Source organism: Schistocerca nitens, chromosome 5 (assembly GCF_023898315.1).
Source record: "Schistocerca nitens isolate TAMUIC-IGC-003100 chromosome 5, iqSchNite1.1, whole genome shotgun sequence".
In the NCBI taxonomy this organism is placed as follows: domain Eukaryota; kingdom Metazoa; phylum Arthropoda; class Insecta; order Orthoptera; family Acrididae; genus Schistocerca; species Schistocerca nitens.
In genome coordinates, this window is record NC_064618.1 from 339,837,922 (window position 1) to 339,859,271 (window position 21,350).

Consider the following 21,350-nt stretch of genomic DNA (forward strand, 5'->3'; position numbering starts at 1 on the left):
CTACTAGGTATGTATTCATAATGTTCTGGCTCATCATTGTACAGTGAAGTTGGTGAGTAGCTCGACCTGTGCTGTGTAACTACGTCGCTATCCGCGCCAGGAGTTGTGAACCGTCCGATATTCGTGCAAAACTCAACCGCAACTCCACTGTGTGCAGTTGGCGGGTGCTCTGCCTGCGGGCATTGGTGAACCTGGCTGTGCTGGTGCTGCTGGCGTCTTCCGCCTACGCCGTCGTGGAAGTTGTGAAGCGCTCCAATCAGACGTCACCCAGCGACAGCTGGTGGCGGCAGAACGAGATCACGGTGGTGATGTCGCTCATCCAGTACGTCTACCCCATCCTGTTCGAGGTGCTGGGACTACTCGAGAGCTACCACCCGCGCAAGCAACTACGCATACAACTCGCGAGGTGAGCACAGTAGGAAATAAAGCAAGGCGTTGTTCGTGTTGTTTCTTCAACATCTGTGGCCCCTTTACGACGCACTAACGTTGTTTACTTTGTTGCAGGATAATGGCGCTTAACATGCTTAGTCTCTACACGCTGATCATAGCGCTGTTCGACAAGATTAAAGATATGGTGAGTGAAAATCTTGCATGCTGGGTGCCACATCTATTACGTGCTCGATCAAGAGCATCTTTTTGTACACCACGAGCTGTAGTTGAAAGATATCCGCATCTAGTACGCGCTCGATCATCTTGTTGTACACCATGAGCTGTAGTTGAAACATATTTGTTTGCCTCACCGATAGAAGAAATTGTCTGGTGATCGTATTTACATGTATTTTTACGAGATGATGAGTCGCATTCCGTTTAGCGTTTTAGTTTTATAGCATACACACTCCACGATCAGTGTACCACAGACATCGACATTATTAATAATCATTACAAAGTCGTTACAGGTGACAGACATCTCGTTTCATACACCCTGTCCGCAAGCACCTAATGGTGTGTGACAGAGGATATTTCTGGTACCACTAACTGATCCCCCTAACCCTGTTCCAAAAGCAAATGGCGCTTGGGAAGAATGATAGTCGGCAAGCCTCTGGATTAGTTATAATTGATCGAATTTTCTCGTCGTGGTCATCATGTGGGTGGACGTAATATGTTGTTCGACTCTTTCCGGAAAATGCTCTCCCGAAATTTCAGTAGTAAAGCTCTTCGTGATGGAAAACGCCTCTCTTGCAGGGTCTGCCAATGGAGTTTGTTGAACATCTCGGTAACACTCTCGCGCCGACTAAACGATCTCATGACGAAACGCGCTACTTTTCGTTAGATCTTCTCCATCTCTTCTGTTACCTCTACCTGGTAATGGTAAGGAACCCATGTTGTTGTTGTTGTTGTGGTCTTCAGTCCTGAGACTGGTTTGATGCAGCTCTCCATGCTACTCTATCCTGTGCAAGCTTCTTCATCTCCCAGTACCTACTGCAACCTACATCCTTCTGAATCTGCTTAGTGTATTCATCTCTTGGTCTCCCTCTACGGTTTTTACCCTCCACGCTGCCCTCCAATACTAAATTGTTGATCCCTCGATGTCTCAGAACATGTCCTACCAACCGATCCCTTCTTCTAGTTAAGTTGTACCACAAGCTCCTCTTCTCCCCAATTCTATTAAATACCTCCTCTTTAGTTATGTGATCTACCCATACTGATGAATAATACTCAAGAATCTGTCGAGCAAGCGCCTTATAAATAACTCCCATCGTTGATTAGTTGCATTTCATGAAGATTGGTCCTATGAATCTCAGTCTGGCATCTGCGTTTCCTGCTGCTGGTTTTGTGTGGTCATTTCACGTAACGTCGCTCTGGATAGCTACTCCTGCATATTTTACTGTAGACAATGTTTCCAGCAGTTTCCCGTCAATAGTGTACGCATAGAATGTCCATACAACAGTGTAATACAGCTAGAAAACGCCTTCTTTCGGATAATGTTCAGCTCGCGCCCCACCCTGGTTTGAATGTCGTCAAAGCGTTGAACATTTATGTGAAATTCTGCACATTGTGGTTTTGTGGTACATTCGTATTGATAACGACGTGTCTCGTCACATGTAATGTTTCTTTTGGAGAAGAACTGTCCGCGTTTTGCATTTCAGTCAAGTCGATGCAGGTGTCCATGCGTCAGGTTTGTTTGGGAGCCAAGGTGTGCGGGAAACTTTGCCCACACTTTTCTTTTCTTCAAAATGTTCTTGAGAATATTATCTAAACTGAAGATGGAGGGGCAGAAAGTAAAGGAAAGGGAAAGGACTATTGATTTCAGTTGCATCGGGACTTTATACGGAATCAACAGCAAACAATAAAAATCTCTGCCGGGCTGGGGTTCGAACCCGGGATTTCCTGCGTACTAGACAGTTGCGTTAACCACTGCGCCATCTGAACAGTGTTTGTCACAATTGCGCTCTTTGTCTCAGAACGCCTCTCAGCAGCCCCACACTCCCACCTAGCGCCACATACCCGGAGCCCCCGTCCCTGTCTGCCATGCTCACTACTTTGAGATTCCTTTAGGAGGTCGGACGTAAGGCGCTGAAGGTGGTACATTCATTGCCCATCGAGGTGAACCAATTACATGACTTTATTCATGTGATTCTAGAGAATGCCTTGAATACTTAATTTAGAGATTCTGCTCGATTTCGATTTGAGGCACAACACTGACACACTACAGCCACATACCCACTACTTAACACTACCTCCTCACAAATAACTCATCAAATGCACATCTGTTGTTTAAAGCTGTCAGTTTAAGCTGCCGCCTTAGCTACTGGACGGTGAATACATGCGCAATGTAGGTCACTGAAGACGAGTTGGCCGGCCGCGGTGGTCTAGCGGTTCTGGCGCTGCAGTCCGGAACCGCGGGACTGCTACGGTCGCAGGTTCGAATCCTGCCTCGGGCATGGGTGTGTGTGATGTCCTTAGGTTAGTTAGGTTTAAGTAGTTCTAAGTTCTAGGGGACTTATGACCTAAGATGTTGAGTCCCATAGTGCTCAGAGCCATTTGAACCATTTGAAGACGAGTTGTATGCCTGAATATCAATCTGGCAAATAAACATTTCTAAACGGCAACTCATGGTGTCCAGCAAGATGTCCTTTTTCAGATTTGTGAATAGTCTGGTGTCACTACGAGATTAACGTTCTTATATTTCATGGTAACAACTAAAATAGTAATGTAATATTAATGTTGTTGACCTTTAGTTTTATGCTATAATCAAAACTATCGATTTCAGTTTCCACTGAATATGTTAATGCGCTGTTTTTTTAAAGAGGGTTTCATTATAGTTCAGTTATTTCTGGATTTCGGAAGCACTTAATGTGTATTTTCTTGCAAGGTTTGGTTCAAATGGCTCTGAGCACTATGGGACTCAACTTCTCAGGTCATTAGTCCCCTAGAACTTAGAACTACTTAAACCTAACTAACCTAAGGACATCACACACATCCATGCCCGAGGCAGGATTCGAACCTGCGACCGTAGCGGTCTCGCGGTTCCAGACTGCAGCGCCTAGAACAGCAGGCCACTTCGGCCGGCTTGCAAGGTTTTAAAACGGAAACTGTTCCACATTTGATCTTTACGTAAAGCAACCCCGGATGAAATTATGCCCACAAAGACATCAGTTGCAATTAATCAGCGAGTGAAATCATATTCCAGAATGTCCTAATACCTACCTGTCGCCACTGACCGTCTTCGAATCCCTTTGTTATCCTTATAGATGAATACCGTAGAATTCTTAGGGAAGAGAATACACACCATGCATGTCTTTGTTTACAATCACACAGGATGAGTCACCTTAAGACTTGGACTTGTTTTGTCTCGTCATCAGTTCAAGGTACCGTATTATGGTTTTCGGTAAGTGACATTAGGAGGAACGCCACGTAATGTCGTTGTTTTGGGTAACACCCTTACGTCTTTCATCAACCGAGATAAGGATAAAGAGATTTTTTAATTCTATTTGATATTCGAATACGTCTTGCAAAGACGAGTGCAACGGTACAACTCTTGTTACGGGTGGAACTGAAGATTTTCCAAAAAAAAGTCCGAGAAAGTGCTGTATTTCAAAGTCAGTGCGACCGAAATCTGCTGCTGCGTTGTAAACACGATCAAATGGGTTTTCACCCCAGGCTCCGTCATTGTATAGAGCCTTTCCACTGTTTACTTGTTTCCTCAAAAGTTGTTCATTTAGGCATCGATATGTACACACATTTGAATACACTGAAGCGCCAAAGAAACTGGTATAGGCATGTGTATTCAAATACAGATATATGAAACGGGCAGAATACGGCGCTCCGGTCAGCAGCGTCTATGTAAGACCACAAGTTTCTGGTGCAGTTTTTAGATTGGGTACTGCTACTACAATGGCCAGTTATCAAGATTTAAGTCAGTTTGAACGTGGAGCTACAGTCGGCGCATGAGCGAAGGGACACAGTATCTCCGAGGTCGCGATGACGTGGGGATTTTCCCGTGAATATCAGGAATCCGGTAATACATCAAATCTCCGACATCGCTGTGGCTGGAAAAACGGGTACAACGACGACCGAAGAGAATCGTTCAACGTGACAGAACTGTTGCAACTCTTCCGCAAATTGCTGCAGATTTCAACGCTGGGCGATCAACAGGAGTCAGCGTGCGAACCATTCAACGCAACATCATCGATATGGGCTTTCGAAGCCGAAGGTCCACTCGTGTACCATTTATGACTGCACTACACTGAGCTTTACGCCTGCCTGGGCTCTATAACACCGACATTGGACTGTTGACGACTGGAAACATGTTGCCTGGTCGGACGAGTCTCGTTTCAAATTTTGTTGAGCGGATGAACGTGTACGGGTATGGAGACAACATCATGAATACATGTCAGCAGGAGATTGTTCAAGCTGATGGAGGCTGTTTAATGATGTGGGGCGTGTGCAGCTGGAGTAATATGGGACCCCTGATACCTCTAGATACGACTGTGATACGTGGCACGTACGTGAGCATCCAGTCATGTCCACTGTTCATTCCGACGGACTTGGACAATTCCAATAGGACAATGTGACACCCCACACGTCCAGAATTACTACAGAGTGTCTCCAGGAATACTCTTCTGAGTTTAAACACTTCCACTTGCCATCATACTCCCCAGAGATGAACATTATTGACCATACCTGGGATGCCTTGCAACGTGGTGTTCAGAAGAAATCTCCACCCCTTATATCAATACATTTTGAATGCAACCCAAATGTTATAGTTAACTACAACCCTCTATTCTGCTCATTTTAAAGCTCCTTGATTTCATTCGTGATATAGGCCCCCTAATAGGACTAGAATGAAGAATATTGTTGATGCTGTTCAGATTCCTCAAACTCTTACGGATTTATGGATAGCCCTGCAGGATTCATGGTGTCAGTTTCCTCCAGCACTGCGTCGGACATTAATCGACTCCATGTCACGGCGTATTGCGGCACTTCTGTTTGCTCGCGGGAGCCCTACACGATATTAGGCAGGTGTAGCAGTTTCTTTGGCTCTTCACTGTAGTTTTCCTAAACCTCTTCTGATGCACTTGCAGTTAGCCTAAAGTTCCATTTACTGCAATCGTAGATTGCGCATAACGTAGGACCAGTGGAAACACTTTTTATCTCCACATAACGGCGGGGGCATGGCATGAGAGCGATAATAGAAAATTCCAGGTGCATTGCCTTCAAACTGAAACACTTTACTTGGGAAAATTTTCAGCATTAACAAACGTTACACCAGTCATCACTTGTAACTTCCGGGCTAATAGTCCGTGGTCGACGTATGACATCTTCTCCTAACGTTTGCTCTCCGACTGCGGGAGACATCTTCAGAGGGAAAGTGGCGAAATGCAGCCAAAATTCCTGGGAGCGCCGAATGTATGGGCAGTGTAGAGGGCACCACAGTCCATCACGTGATGTCGGCTAGGAGATTGGTAACGCCAACATTCTCGACTGAAAGAAATCGATCGTCATTCTTATGTTACAACGTAGACAGTCAAATGTTATGTTTAACACCTTCCTGATCTCTGCTAAAATTATTACCGTGTTTATAAACTTAATAGCCTCTCAACACATGTTCGCATGATAATGTGATGCTTCTGATATGACGCTCGTCTCACTGAATTTTATTTTATGATCACCCACTTGATAAAAATGTTGAGCCATGGACGATTTATCAATATGTTCCAGGCAGAAGTTTCTCTTTCCGCGGTACCAGTGGAAACCAGCCCACAGCTACAAATAATTTTATGTACACCCGGTATAGCCAAGAATGTCGTATATCTTTTGGCGATCTTAAACATTCTTTTATCTTCCTGGTGTGTCTGAAGATAGTTTCACACCATACTTGCTCGATACTTTCCCATTGCGATCTGTAATCTTGCTGATGAACGGAAGCAAAACATTCCCCTTGGGCCGCCGTTGTTCCTCGTCGATCCTGATTCTCTCCCTAGGGCGAAGTGCTCCATCTATCTCCTTGTCAAAGTAACTATTGTTATTGAATGTCGACGGTACATGTTCAGCCTCATCTTTTAAGTAAGTCAGTTTACAAATTTTGTACGCCCTGCTTATCAAAGTTTTAATCACAAGTCTTTTTTGTCTGTGGCAGTGGTGCTTAGGCTCTTTATGAAGGTAACTGTCAGTATGCGCGGCTTTTCTAAATACCCTACGGACCAATGTCCATTCCCCTCGCTTAATGACAGACACAACCAAAAAATTCAGTTGGTTATTATTCTCCTTCTTCATCGTAAACTGTATTTTCGAACTGGTAGTGCTGAGGTGTATCAGGGCACCCAACAACTCTGCACCGTGTGTCCATACTACGAAGTATCATTGACAATGCGGTACCACATGGCTGATCTTTTACTGGCAGTCTGGGCCGCCCATTGCTCAAAGGTCTCCGTAAACAAACTGGCCACAACCGGACTAAGAGTACTACCCATAACCACACCGTCGATCCGTTCATAAAAATCGTTATTGTATTGAAAATAGGTTGTTGTGGTGAGCCAGTGTCTCAATAACACAAAAATAAATGGTGTAAAAACATCCATTATGTATGAGATAGCTTTGTTCTCCGGCATCATGGTAAATAACGGCACAACGTCAAAACTAACAAGGATACCACCTGGACTCCACGTACATTTCTTTTAATTTGTCAGTGAAATGGTATAAACTTTAATATGTCTGTCATTTCCACCAGGTGTCTAGCTAATTCGCAGGTGGTAGATCCTCAAAGGAACCTGTTGTTTGTACACCTTGGGTAATCTACAAGGCCTAGGCGGTACCCTTCCGCTTTGCAGAGCAGACGAGAATGAAGACACTTTCACGAATCGATTGGTGATTTTTAAAATCTTCGTAGTGCATCCTTCTGAAGCTTTTTGTAATTGGTGGGATTTTTGATCTTTTCGTAATAGTACTCACTCCCCATCAACACAGTGACATGATCCTTGCTTGCGGTAAGTACGGTAACGTTTTTTTCTCCACTGATATCTGTCAGTGACATCCTTTGTGCCTGTGACAAATTACTGTTAGGTGGCTTACATGTACGTAAAATTCTAGGTGTTTCCATTCTAATGACATCGGCGAACTATTGTAGATCCCTGAATCAATACTTGCTATTATATCCTTCTTGGGTACTTTTAACTATTTTCAGACCCATCAGGAAAATAAAAGATTGTTTGAGATCGGCTAAAGACGTACGACGTCCTTTCGATACGCTGAGTGTATATAAAATTACTTGTAGTTGTGGACTGGAGTACATTGGTACCACGAAAACAAATGTTAACACCTCTTTAGTTAAACCAAGAGGAATTATCGCCTGGGACGGATAAATCGGACGTAGAAGAACATGTTTACCAAGAGGGTGATATTGAAGTAAAATTCATTGAGACGAGCGTCATATCGCAAACATCGCATAGCCATGCGCGCATATATACAGCGGCTATTGAGATTTATAAAGGCGGTAATTATTTTAACAGTAAACAGGAAGGTGTTAAATTAGGTAATATTTGTATGTCAATGCTGCAACGTAAAAACGACGATCGATTACTTTCTATCGCGAATGTTGGTATTACCAGGGATAATCTCGTGGACGACGTCACGTGACGGACTGCGGTGCCCCCTACACTGCCCATATATGCGACGCTCCCTCGGGTTCTAGTTGCAGTTCACCGCTTCACGTCTGAAGATGTTTCCGCAGTCGGAGAGGAAACTTTACGAAAACGTTTTATACAGCGACCACGAACCTATTAAATCAAAAGTTTTAAGTGAATTCAATACCGCCGGTGAAAGGTTACAATGTGTGATCAAGAGTTACATCAGTGTATTATTCCTTTCAAGATCTTCCGAATGTCATTGAAAAATAGTATATTCTTTATTTTTAAAAATGCTACTTGCTTTAATATTTGAACTGATGCTTCATTTAATAATATTACCTCTACAACAAAATTACGTTTTCCTCTCAGTACTAACATTTGCCTAAAACCTGGTTACGATGCCTTGAACCTTCCGTAAAATAAAAGAAGTGCACATTTTAGGTTATTTATTCTTAATACGTGCGCTTCAGTAATCGAAATGGTATCATCTAAGGTAAACTCGCTTGATAAAATACATGATTACTTTTGAACGAAGTTCTACACTTTTAAATTTTATGGTAAATTTTCTTGGATTACAAATGACACATCGAAAGAAAAACATATTTTGTATGTGTATAAAGGACATCTGGTATTTCAGTTGTATGCGGCAAATTAAATCTCAACATTTTAGGATTGTCAAGCATCTATTTTGTACATACAAAAGCACACACTGCAACATCAACGTAACGTAACTTGTTTTTAGGGTTTAATTAACTATGACTCCTAAAGTCTTCTGACTTAAGTACAGTCTTCATGTAATCTGGTAAAAGTGTCAAAAACGAAGTGATGTGTTAAGTTCTGTAATTTTCTAAATTAACAGTGAGAGCCACATGACGTATGTTAGGTAGTCCAAATGTACGCTAATTGGCCTTGTTACAGGACTTAAATTAATTAGTCAGACTCCAAAATAAGACTTAAGAACTCAATGACTACTAAATGAAACAAGAATCACAATTAATTCGGTCTGCTACGTTGAAGTGACTCATACATCATCTGACAAGCATAAGCAATTCTAAAGAAAAAAATTGACACATCTGTCTAAAAGGTCTGGGGTACAATTACAATAATCATGTATCAAAATGAAAGAATTGCATTCGCAAAGTATGCCATGGTTGTCATGATGTTAGTACAAAAGACATGGTGCTAGAGAAGAGATCTGCGGCCAGAACTGAAAGCGTATTTGTCATATGAATCTGAAAGAAATTCTTCAGAGTGAAGCTTGAAGTTATTGAAGTTCTGTAAAAATGGTCTTTACTGCCCGTGTGCATCATCTCACTGTCGCAGCTCATTGTCAGCATATCAGTCCGTAGGCGGAAGCTAAAGCAGCGGCAGAACCAGTCATTGGCGACGCACCAGCAACCTGTGCCTACGGCCCAGTTCTATTCACCCTCAGCTCTTCTGCTCAGAGATGGATTCTGGTGGTGACTAAGGCCAGCAGATCAGATATCTCATGGTGAAGGCTCCCGGTAGTGAACCGATTTTGAACTAATCCTTAAGAAGGAAGACACTTATTTCTACATTTTGTGTTCTTTACTTTGTTCGGATTGGCTGGACTATGTATATTCTGAGTGCGAACCATTAAAAAGATTCTTTAAAAAAGTTAGCCTTTTGTTTCAGGCAGTTAACCAGTAAAATATTTTCTACCATTTTGTTCTAAAGAAAAGAAGCTCGCTCTCTCGCCATGTGGCCAACGAAGTAGAACCCCGGCAACACACTCGTCTTTCCCTCACTAACTTCCGGTTTATTTACGTTATCCAATCCTGACAGTTCTTATATTGCATAAATATTTACTTTTTGCAGACCCAATTTTCAGTGTCAACCGAGGCTTTCTAAGATGTCCCAAACTACTGGTTCTCTCTCAATTTCCTACGCTGAAGAGGCAAAGAAACTGGTACACCTGCCTAATATCGTGTAGGGTCCCCGCGAGCACTCTGAAGTGCTGCAACACGACGTGGCATGGACTCGACTAATGTCTGAAGTAGTGCTGGAGGGAAATGACACCATGGATCCCGCAGGGCTTTCCATAAATACGTAAGAGTACGAGGGGGTGGAGATTTCTTTTGAACAGCACGTTGCAAGGCACCCCAGCTATGCTCAATAATGTTCATGTCTCGCGAGTTTGGTGGCTATTGGTTGTATAGAAACTCAGAAGACTGTTCCTGGAGACAATCTGTAGCAATTCTGGACGTGTGGGCTGTCGTATTATCCTGCTGGAATTGCCTAAGTCCGTCGGAATGCACAATCAACATGAATGGATGCAGGTGATCAGAAAGGATGCTTACGTAGGTGTCGCCTGTCAGAGTCGTATCTAGACGTATCATGCGTCCCATATCACTCCAACTGCACACGCCCCACTCCATAACAAAGCGTCCATGAGCTTGAACAGTCCCCTGCTGACATACAGGGTCCATGCATTCATGAGGTTGTCTCAATACCCATACACGTCCATCTGCTCGATACAATTTGAAACGAGACTCGTCCGACCAGGCAGTATCTTTCTAGGCATCAACAGTTCAATGTCGGCCTTGACTGGCCCAGGCGCGGCGTAAAGCTTTATGCCGTGCTGTCATCAAAGGTACACGAGTGGGCCTTCGGCTCCAAAAGCCCATATCGATGATGTTTCGTTGAATATTTCGCACGCTGACACTTGTTGATGGCCCATCATTGAAATCTGCAGCAATTTGTGGAAGGGCTGCGCTTCTGTCGAGTTGAACGATTTTCTCAGTTTTCGTTGGTCCCATTCTTGTAGGATCTTTTTCCGGCCGCAGCGATGTCGGAAATTTGATGTTTTACCGGATTTATGATATTCACGGTACACTCGTGAAATGGTCGTACAGCAAAATTCCTATATCATCTCTACCTCTGAGATGCTGTGTCCCATCGCTCGTACGTCGACTATCGCAGTACGTTCAAACTCACTTAAATCTTGATGATCTGCCGTTGTAGCAGCAGTAAGCAATCTAACAATTGCACCAGACACTTGTCTTATATAGGCGTTGCCGACCGCAGTGCAGTATTCTGCGTGTTTACATATACATAGATTTGAATACACATGCCTATACCAGTTTCTTTGACGCATGAGAGTACGTGCTATTAACAGCATGTGTTTGTACACAATAATGCCTTTCTTGTCCTTGCTAAAAATAGTATTACTCTTGTTTATAACTCCTAGTCATAAAAACAGTCATTGCTGGTTGCGTTACACCAAAGGAGACCGCATCTATGTTGCCTGTGGGGCATCTCGCACACAGTTGTCATATCTCAAAGGAAAGTCTGGTCACCTGAGTGGCACCTCTGCCGGCACGTCCTTCTGAGAATACCACAGGGTCTGGTTCCTCTTTCTGGCTACACGATCTTCCTGCTCGCCTGAGCGCTCGCAGGTCATCCCAGTGTGCATCCAAAGTGGCTTCAGGCTTGTTTACATCACCCAATCGTGAATAAAAATCTGAATTACATTAAATAATTACTAACAATCACTGGTACTGATATGCATTTCATTTCCCAGTGTTGATTAATTGTTCAAAACAGATGGGTGTTTATGTTCTGATTTTATGTCAATTACAGGAAATTTTTCGAAAAAATGGCCACGTAACAAATGGTCCAGTTTGAGACACTAAGAGTCAGTTTACTCGTAAAATACTTCGAAAGTGTCGTAACATTCAAATTTCAAGTCATTGTCTCTTTGAGTACTGGTACACAGTACAGTTTGGTGAAGAAACGATCACCAAAGTGAAGAGTTATATGTAATGTTTCACTTATAATCCAGCATGGAAGAGTACATTCAGTGTGTTGCACAGCCACGATCGATCCTCCCCAACAGCGGTTCAATATGTGCCCATATTCACGCCGAAAGTAAAAGGCCTCCACTTTCTACATGCACATCTATTCTCTACACATCTACCACATAATGATTGACATATATAGCTTGTTTGAGTTGGGGAAAATTTTTTGGTGGACGGACCGCACCTTCTGGGGTGGATAGCACCGAAACACTGATCACGTACATGAGTGAAATACGAGGAATCAGTCGAAAGGAAACGCAGAGCCATAAGCTATTAAGCCAGCATGAGAGATTAGTCTAAATGTAGAGCTCGTGAATCACCCTCGGACTGTAGTTTGGAGACCTACGCCAACGTCGTAAAACTCTTCCAGTTTGCTTACGTTGCAACTGTCTTCTATTTAAAATCAGCCGATATGTGGCGTGTTATGCTATCCGCCGTAAGAACATGATCTATATTGTGCAACCTCTAGATTCCTGCGAAAGGCCATGGATCAGAACTTCTTAACGTCAGTTTAGAACCTGGCACAGGTCTCGAAGTCGTGGCAGAAAAAAGAAATGTTTGGCATTGTAAAAAACCTGTTAGAAAACAGTGTTTCAAACAACTAAACAGGACCAGAGGGAGCGTCTTTTGCGACTTAGTATACTCTGTGGGATACGATCATTCACCTAGAGTATAGCTGATCAAACTTTAAAGTGGTGCCTAGGTGACTTCTATATCGGGTGACTTCTATATCGGATGAAGTTAGTGGACCTTGTATAGTTCGTAATTTTTCTCTGTTGGAGGGTAGAGAATAACGACAATGGCATCTTGGGCTGATTGATTTGAATGGATGCGGATCTGTTTCGGACTGTAGTATCTGTATCTACTTTGGATACGTACCACACTGCGCGCATTTCCGCAGAATGGTCGAAACATGGTCCTGTTGCACTAACTCAGGTCGTTCTGTTTCTGCATGGGTTGCAGAAGGTGGTGGATGTGACTTCCTCTGACTTCTCCTCAGTTCGTACTTAAATTTTAACGATCACATGTGGAAAGCTGTAGAAATAGGATCAGTTGCAAGATGCGTAGGGGGTGACTAAAACCACGTTGGAATTTTACTGTAGCAGCTAGGCTCGGGAAAGGTGACTCGTTTCGGGATATGTGAGTGCCAGAAATATGACTGAGTAGTGGTTGTAATCATTAAAGTAATTGTCAATAGGATCCAACGCAGGTATGTGCTTGAATGGAAAGACCTGTTTCCAAGTCCCAGACATCATTTCTAGCGGATAGCGTAACACTAGAGATCCGAGAAGCTAGTGTACATTTTCTTATGACCTCAATCAGCACATCACCTACTCCAGCTTTTTGTGTTTCTTCTCAATCAGTCACCGGCTATAACTCAGTGAATATATCGAGGATCCTCTGACATAGTATCCAGATAGAACGCATTACAAATACTATAGAATTATCTAGCTGGGGCGGTGTGAGGGAGTCGCAAATACCGTTTACATACCATGTTCCTTAACAGAATCACTTTCAAAATGCGCTAATTTTATCATGAGGTTGCATCGTGGGCTACTTATTGGTCTGATAACACACATCCTATGATCACCGTCATGGTACTTGTCTGGAGAAAAACACCTCATTCAGAGGTAATGTCGTACCTCGATTTGTGAAGCAGGTATAGCTTTTAACATGGATACTTGTGTACACCTGTTGAACCAAGACCGCTTGTGACAGTAATATACAGCAGTTGTTGCGATCTGGTTTTTTTAACGTCTGGCCGATTACATCTCTCTTTCTAAGATAGTAGCACTCATAAGAAACACCTAAGAGACATGCCTACCCATCGTTGATTTTTAGCCAGTATTATTTTGCATCGTGTGGAATCATTTATTGGTCAAGTATTATACTTAGTAGTAGTGCTTGATATCGAGAAGTACCACGAAAATGGTATAACATTATGGCGAACCATGCACAAATACGTGTGTTCATGATATCCCCAAGTCTGGAGATGTGTGTAGAAAAGCGAGCAAGCAAGGAAGCAGGTTTGGAGCAGAAACATTAACGTGTTTGTGCCGAGGGGAGACGATGCCGAATTTGTAGAACAGTTCTGAGAGCGACTTCGCTCCACTGAAGGTGCTCTGATCGTGCGTTGGGGGTGGATGATATTTGATCATCAGCTGCAGGAAAATGTCTATTGCTGTAAGGAGTATATATACGGTACTGTCTGTCCTCGTGGGATATGTACAAATGATGTAAAAGGAATGATTTTGTTTGGCGCAGTATACGAATTGTATGTTTACTACATTGACACGGTACGCGGTGATATATTGCTGGGTTGGAGATCGGTTTCGCGCACTAATATTCAAGCTCCTTTCCTCAGAGGGAGAGCAGTGTAACTGAGTAGCAGTCTTTCCGTATTTGCCTATATGCATGGTAGTTTGTAAGATTTAATTGCCAGTGCAATATGGAGATCTGTATAAAATAACTGCTGAAAGTCTTGTCTGCAGAAAGAAAGAAAAGGCAGACAAGGCTTTGATACCGGTGACATCAGTAATTCGGCAGGTAAATTCGATAAGAGCCAATCATAATGCTCGATTCATTCATATCTTTTGCGCTGGGATATAGGAGCCTCTACATAGCGGTAGGAGTGTTTGTGTGTGTTGAAAGCAGGAATGGTACCACGTGATAGATGGGGTACCACATTAGGTCCGCAACGAAGACTGCATTCGGCGTTATTCTGTGCTATTTTCGTAAACAGATTCTGTTAGGGCAAGAAGTTCCATGCATACAAGCTGAGACATCAAGAAAGCGAGCGTTAACCATTTCTGCGACACTATACAATTTCCGCGAGGTTGACTTGATTCTTATATTTACATAGTCATGTGACATCAGTATAAGATTGAGAGCCTTGTTAGCTGCACTTGCGAGGGTTTGTAGTTACGCACACGCACTTCGTGGTGATGCGTCAGTCATGATGGGAAGTTAAGCACAGTTTGACACGTCTCTCATGTTGTGCGAGGAACAATACACCGTGTGCTATTCTGGGAAGCATTGGAACATTCCCTTGGTGCTGGGCCATACTACAGCTATGTGTCATGGTGTATGGGACCAACGTGAGCGCGCCTTGGAGTTCTGTGACGTCAGTATAAGACTCAAATAATACTACCTGTATACACGAAAATAGAGCCAACTTTCACCTGCAGCGGTATGAGAACGATGGCTCATGCTGGCTTGCGTCCGGCAGTGGCTGGCGGCTGCGGCGGGGGCGGCGGCATCATCGGGCATGGAGTGGCAGGATGTTTTTTTTATTAGCAATCTTTTGTTTAAGCTATATTCCTTCGACTTCACCGACCAATAGGATGCTGCCAATTAAGAAAAACTACACATACATGTGAAGAGTACCAATTTAATTTATTTGCACAAATTTTTTATATCAATGTGGTGTTAGTGGTACAGTAGTTGATGAGAGGGCACACATGATTCAGTGACATGGGGCAGAACAGCAGGTTAAGTGCAGAACACTAGGTCATCTGCATAATATTTATGTAAAACGCAGTACAGAAGTTTAAGGGGGTGTGTGGCAAAGAAGAATGCGCCAGAAATGGCGTTCAAAAGCATGTGAAATTCGAAAAGTGTACCAGAAAACGGTGGGAGGACATAACTAATTACTTAATTTGGTATCAATGGTGGTAGAGTATTTTAAGGAAATGGGGGTGACATGGAAAACCACTTAACAGAAAAATAGGTTAAATGCCAACAAAGGCCCAAACTTTACGTTAAGACACCCAGAGTACAGTGCCGAAATTAGGTTATGCATCATGTTTGCTCCATGCAATTACTTCTTACAAGACCTACGTGTTTCCAGAAAGCAGGGAATGATGAGCAAGAGAAATCCAACCCCCACAAACTGATTTTTTTAATAAATAAACAATATACCCTTGAATTTCCTGTTATGAGAGCCTCCTTCTCCACCAATTCCTATATATTCCATACAATGCCTTGAATCCCTAAATTGTTTAAATAAACAATATTCCACACAATGTCTAAACTGTTTAAACAATATTCCATACACTACAATCGATTACCCTCCAAATTATCGATTAACTGAGACTTTTTCCCGCCAATTCCTAGGAAGAGGTGGCAGTCGGATGACTTAGGTTAGTGGAAGTGCCCTTTTTTCCCACCATTTTCTTAAGTTAGTAGAGGTTGCTTTGTCCTGATGGAATTTGAACTTACCACCAAGGGGGGGGGGGGGATGGCACTTTCCCACCAGAGACATTAATTAATTGATCAATTTAACTAAGTAGTCAATCAACAGACCTGAAAGTGTACCTGTAGCAGTGAGGGGGGAGTGGGAGGGGGGAGTGGAGGGGGTGGGGGGGACAATAAGTTAACTACCTGTCAATGAAAAGGAAATGGGAGTGACATGGAAAGGAACTTAACAGAACAATAGGTTAACCCAGACCTGAAAGTGTACCTGTAGCAGAGGGGTGGGGGGTCTGAGGGGGGCGGGGAGTCGGAGGGGGTGGGAGAACAATAGGTTAAGTGTGATGACATGGAAAACCACTTAAAAGAACAATAGGTTAAGGACCTGTCAATCAAAGCAGAACAATAGGTTAAGTACCTGTCAATCAAAGGAAAACAACAGGTTTGCCCCTGATTGCATACCCGCACTAACAAAATGCACTGGCTCCACTACTAACATGTATGTGACACGATAATCGGAGCAGAGACAAATGCAGAACTATTCCAGCAACAATACAGGTGACAAACGGGAAAATCCATTAACATTAGCGACTTTGACAAAGGGCAGAGTGTTACGGCCTGGTGCATAGTAAAAAATAAGACAGAAACGGTGCAGCTGGTAGTTGTTTGCGTGCTGCTGTTGTAAGCATCTACACAAAGTGGTTGCAGCAGAGTGAAACCACGAGTAGGTAACAAGGTATTTATCTTCCACTCCCCACCACAAAACGTAGAATCCACAGGCTTACCCACTTTGTAAAGTAGGATAGCCGGCGATCCGTGTCAGATCACAGAATGCGGAAGCAGACACCATTCTTCCGGAGTACACCATCCAGCAAACGTCAGTGAACACGGTGTCTCCAGCAGGCGACCACTTCGTGTTCTCAATGCTGACCCAATGACGTGGTCACGGAATCGTCAGCATTGCACCGTGGATCAGTGGAAACATGTCACCTGTTTGGAAACGTGTTATTGCTACTCGAGATCTATAGTCGTGTCGGGATACGCAGACATCCAGGCAAAAGGGTGCTAAAACTGCGCACCGCGCCGTGGATGCAGTCCGTCGGTGCAGTATTATGCTACGGCTGCATTTAACTGGGCTTCCATGAGACCTGTGGTAGTAACTGAAAGCACCATAACAGTTGTGTTCTAAATGAATGTCTGTGCAAAAAAAAAAAAATGGTTCAAATGGCTCTCAGCACTATGGGACTTAACATCTATGGTCATCAGTCCCTTGAACTTAGAACTACTTAAACCTAACTAACCTAAGGACATCACACAACACCCAGCCATCACGAGGCAGAGAAAATCCCTGACTCCGCCGGGAATCGAACCCGGGAACCCGGGCGTGGGAACCGAGAACGCTACCGCACGACCACGAGATGCGGGCTTAATGTCTGTGCAGACGAACCGGATCCCTTCATGCTTGATGTCTTCCCCGACGCCCATGTCATGGTGCAGCTGGATCACTGTCCTTGTCGCAATGGCCAGAATCGTGCTACAGTTATCTGATGAACATGGTAGTGAAATAATGTTGTTGGTGGTTCACCTGGTCTGAATCTGATGAAAGGCATCAGGGACACTATCGGGCGCCTGCTCTGTAACCAGAAACAACCAGTGCGTAGTTTACGGGTATTGAGTGATTATGCATCAACACCTGGTACTATACATCTCCGGAAATCTACGAACTACTTGTCGGATGCATGTTACGAATCACTGCTGTACTGTATTCCGAAGTGGACCATGGCGCTACTAACAAGGGAAACTCCCCATCGCAAACTCCTCAGATTTATTGGTAAGATGGTCCAGTGGATTGCGCATCAAAAACTGAACACAGTTCAAGCTTGGAAACAAGAAGAGCTGTGAAAAAAGAAACAAAATAGAAACAGTGAATGGTCCAAGCTCAAGATGTGCAACACTGAGCGAATGGAAACAGCCATTGCGTTATGGTCATGTGGTCTTGGACTTCGACTGGGAAGGGGGAGATCCATCCCCGAAACTCCCTCGTCGCCCATTTTTTTTCATTAAATTATTAAGTGTCCGTCCAGTTACTGACGTGTCTGTTCTCCTTCTGTAGTCTTGGCACTGGTTACAGAATATGAGTCGTGTGACAAGAATATATTACCGTCGCGGGTTCGATTCCTGGCGGGGTCAAGAATTTTCTCTGCCTCGTGATGACTGGGTGTTGTGTGATGTCCTTAGGTTAGTTAGGTTTAAGTAGTTCTAAGTTCTAGGGGACTGATGGCCATAGATGTTAAGTCCCATAGTGCTCAGAGCCATTTGAACCATTTATTACCCTCGCAAGTAAATATGTAGAATAGTCAGAGCAGGCGAGATGCCGCATAGACCGGTCGCAGAAATGAAAACAACAAACGGTGTGAAGTACGTTACAAGAAAGGAGTTCAATAGTCAAAACTTTCAAAACGGAATGCAAGATTCATAGTGTGTGTGTGACCTGATAGTCAAGGGAAGGCAGGATTTGGTTACGATTGTGGACAGGTCCGTAATTAGTTACTATTAGTTGCCTATTACAGTTAAACACGTTTATTTTTAAAACAGCAATTCCAGACTAAACAATAAATAAGAAGTACCACACATTGTTAATGAAGGAATAAACGTCTGTCTAAATAATAGTGATTTCAGTGCGTTACAATTTAGCAAATCACCATAAAATACAGATACAGGTAATGTTAAAAAAAAAACAAGCCAGTGTGATCACGGCTGAAGGCCTTACACGCCAAGAATAGCAATAAATTAAGAATGTTTAAGAACTCGCTGCAATTGCAACATACAAGTATTGCAATATTAAAAAGTAATTGGCCACAGACACAGCAGACGGTATCAGACACCAGGAATGGCATAAGTAAGGTTTTCTGGCTTACTGCTAAAATACAAATATTGAATTATTTTTTCAAAGCAAATGACCACAATCATGGCTGAAGGTCTTTCACGCCACGAGTGGCAATTACATCACAAATTTAGAAACCTGCTGTACAACAGCAAATACATGCAAAGGTTAATTAAAAGAAACAAGCAACTGACGACCAAAGAGGTGAAATAAGATGATGGTAACCTTGCAACACAACCCTTACACTGCTAGATTTATTCCAGAAGGCGATCAGAACTATTAACTAGACATACATAACCTTTAATGTAGGCATTACAAGCTATAGTAATAAATAATACGATAGTAAAACACAAGAACCAATCACAGACGGTGCTCCAGGAATCGACCTCTGAGAAGGTCCGGCAACAAACACTTTCGCGAGGGATGAGATAGGTAGCCAAGAGTTGCATTCACTTCACAAGATGGTAACTCAGACTAGTGGCAGTCTAACGAATGACTAATGATAATCTTATTTTATTTTGTCGCTACCAGTTTCGACGCTTCATTGCGTCATCATCAGGCTGTTTTGATGCGGTACAGGTTGATACGATCCCCATGAATAACCCATCAGTTGCAAGCATTACTGGATTCGCAGATAATATGTCAGCACTCCAACACATTATCTGCGAATCCAGTAATTCTGGCAACAGATGGGTTATTCATGGGGATCGTATCAACCGGTATCGCATCAAAACAGCCTGAAGACGACGCAATGAAACGTCGAAACTGGTAGGACAAAATAAAATAAAATCATAAGGACGGCTGTAGGTGTTTTTATTTTTTGTCGCGATAGTAAACGGCTGTCGTCCTACAGACGTCCTGCTAAAAGGATGGACATACAAAAAAAATGATAATCTTGCTGAAGCTACCTAACGTCCAATAAACCAAATGCAAGAATGGAACAACACGCCAAAGCCGGAACCGGTGGACTGCACTACGCCCACAGAATACTATGCTTGCCGGCCGGTGTTGCCGAACGGTTCTAGGCGATACATTCTCGAGCCGCGTGACCGCTACGGTATCAGGTTCGAATCCTCCCTGGGGCATGGATGTGTGTGATGTCCTTAGGTTAGTTAGGTTTAAGTAGTTCTAAGTTCTAGGGGACTGATGACCTCAGATGTTAAGTCCCATAGTGCTCAGAGTCATTTGAACCAATACTGTGTTTAGAAAGCCCGGAACGAGAAATGAATCACTACCAGCAGAGTAGAAGTATCACAAACGGCCTGAAATCAAGAAATCTGTCAAATCTACACGCCTTACCGGACAGCAGTGGCAAGGCGAGGAAACGTACACTACCGTTACATACACTAGCCCGCAGGGCAGGTAAGCGGGGCGTTAGCAGCCACCAGGCAGGAGAAATACCGCTGGCTGTACTTAACAAATTGTAACAAGCTTAATGCAGTAAATAGTAATAAGAAGGGGAGGAAAGCTGATCAGATCCGCCTTCCCCAAGCACTCCACTCGCTGCTCTTCGTCTCGGCGCCACTACGAGCAGCAACACGAACCCAAGTCACTGGAGAATCACGAGATGTCACAATAGTGGAGGTTTCTCTACTTGAATTGAAATGCACTCAAGCCTGCGTGATACGGTTTAAGACAATGTCGTGCACCCTCGTGACCACAGCCCTTCCATCCGGCAGTCCTCACTCCCCACACACCTTGCTGTTAGACTGTACACCTCCCTTGTTCGCCCCATCCTTGAATACGCGGTGGTGGTGTGGGGCAATGCTGCCCCCACCCACCTCCGCCGACTCCAAACCGTCCAGAACCGGGCTCTCCGGCGTGCCCTCCGCCTCCCCTTCGACTTCCCAACCCAAGAGCTCCACATCCTGGCTGAAGTGCCGCTCCTTCGTACCCGCATCCTATCCGCAGCCAACTCCTTTTACCAACAAACCCGTCACTCTCCTAATCCCTTAATCCTTTCCCTCGGTACCCGTGTTCACCGTCTAGCCACCACTCGATGGCCTGACCTTTTATTTCGCCCCCCATGACTTCACATACACTAGCCACCTCATCTCATGACAATTACTCCCTCACACCATAGATCATCCCCTCCAACATGTCATGTACTCACTCCCCTCAACACGCCCCCCCCCCCACCCACACTATCCCCAATGTTGGCCTAATCATGACAGGCCCTTCCTTTTTCCACTTCTTCATCTGTCACCCTCTGACTTCTTTCTCTTTCCCCACCCCACCAACCCACCACTCCAAGACTGACTGCCACCACCATCAAGACGCCACTATGAAGAAGAAGAGGTTAGGATAATGGCCTTTCGCTTTCACTAAATCTCACTATTCCTCCTCCTCTCCTTTATTCTGTAATTTAGTCGTAAATCCCGGCTAGTC

General features: G+C 43.8%; 1 protein-coding gene across 1 annotated transcript in view; it reads left to right on the top strand.

Annotated features, from left to right (window-relative positions):
• LOC126260432 (transmembrane channel-like protein) overlaps window positions 1-21,350 on the top strand; it is a 303,831-nt gene that overhangs the window by 200,522 nt on the left and 81,959 nt on the right. The window contains exons 7-8 of the mRNA XM_049957760.1: window positions 158-406; window positions 505-574. Coding sequence (XP_049813717.1) covers window positions 158-406; window positions 505-574 — 319 coding nt within the window. The remainder of the gene's footprint in view (window positions 1-157; window positions 407-504; window positions 575-21,350) is intronic.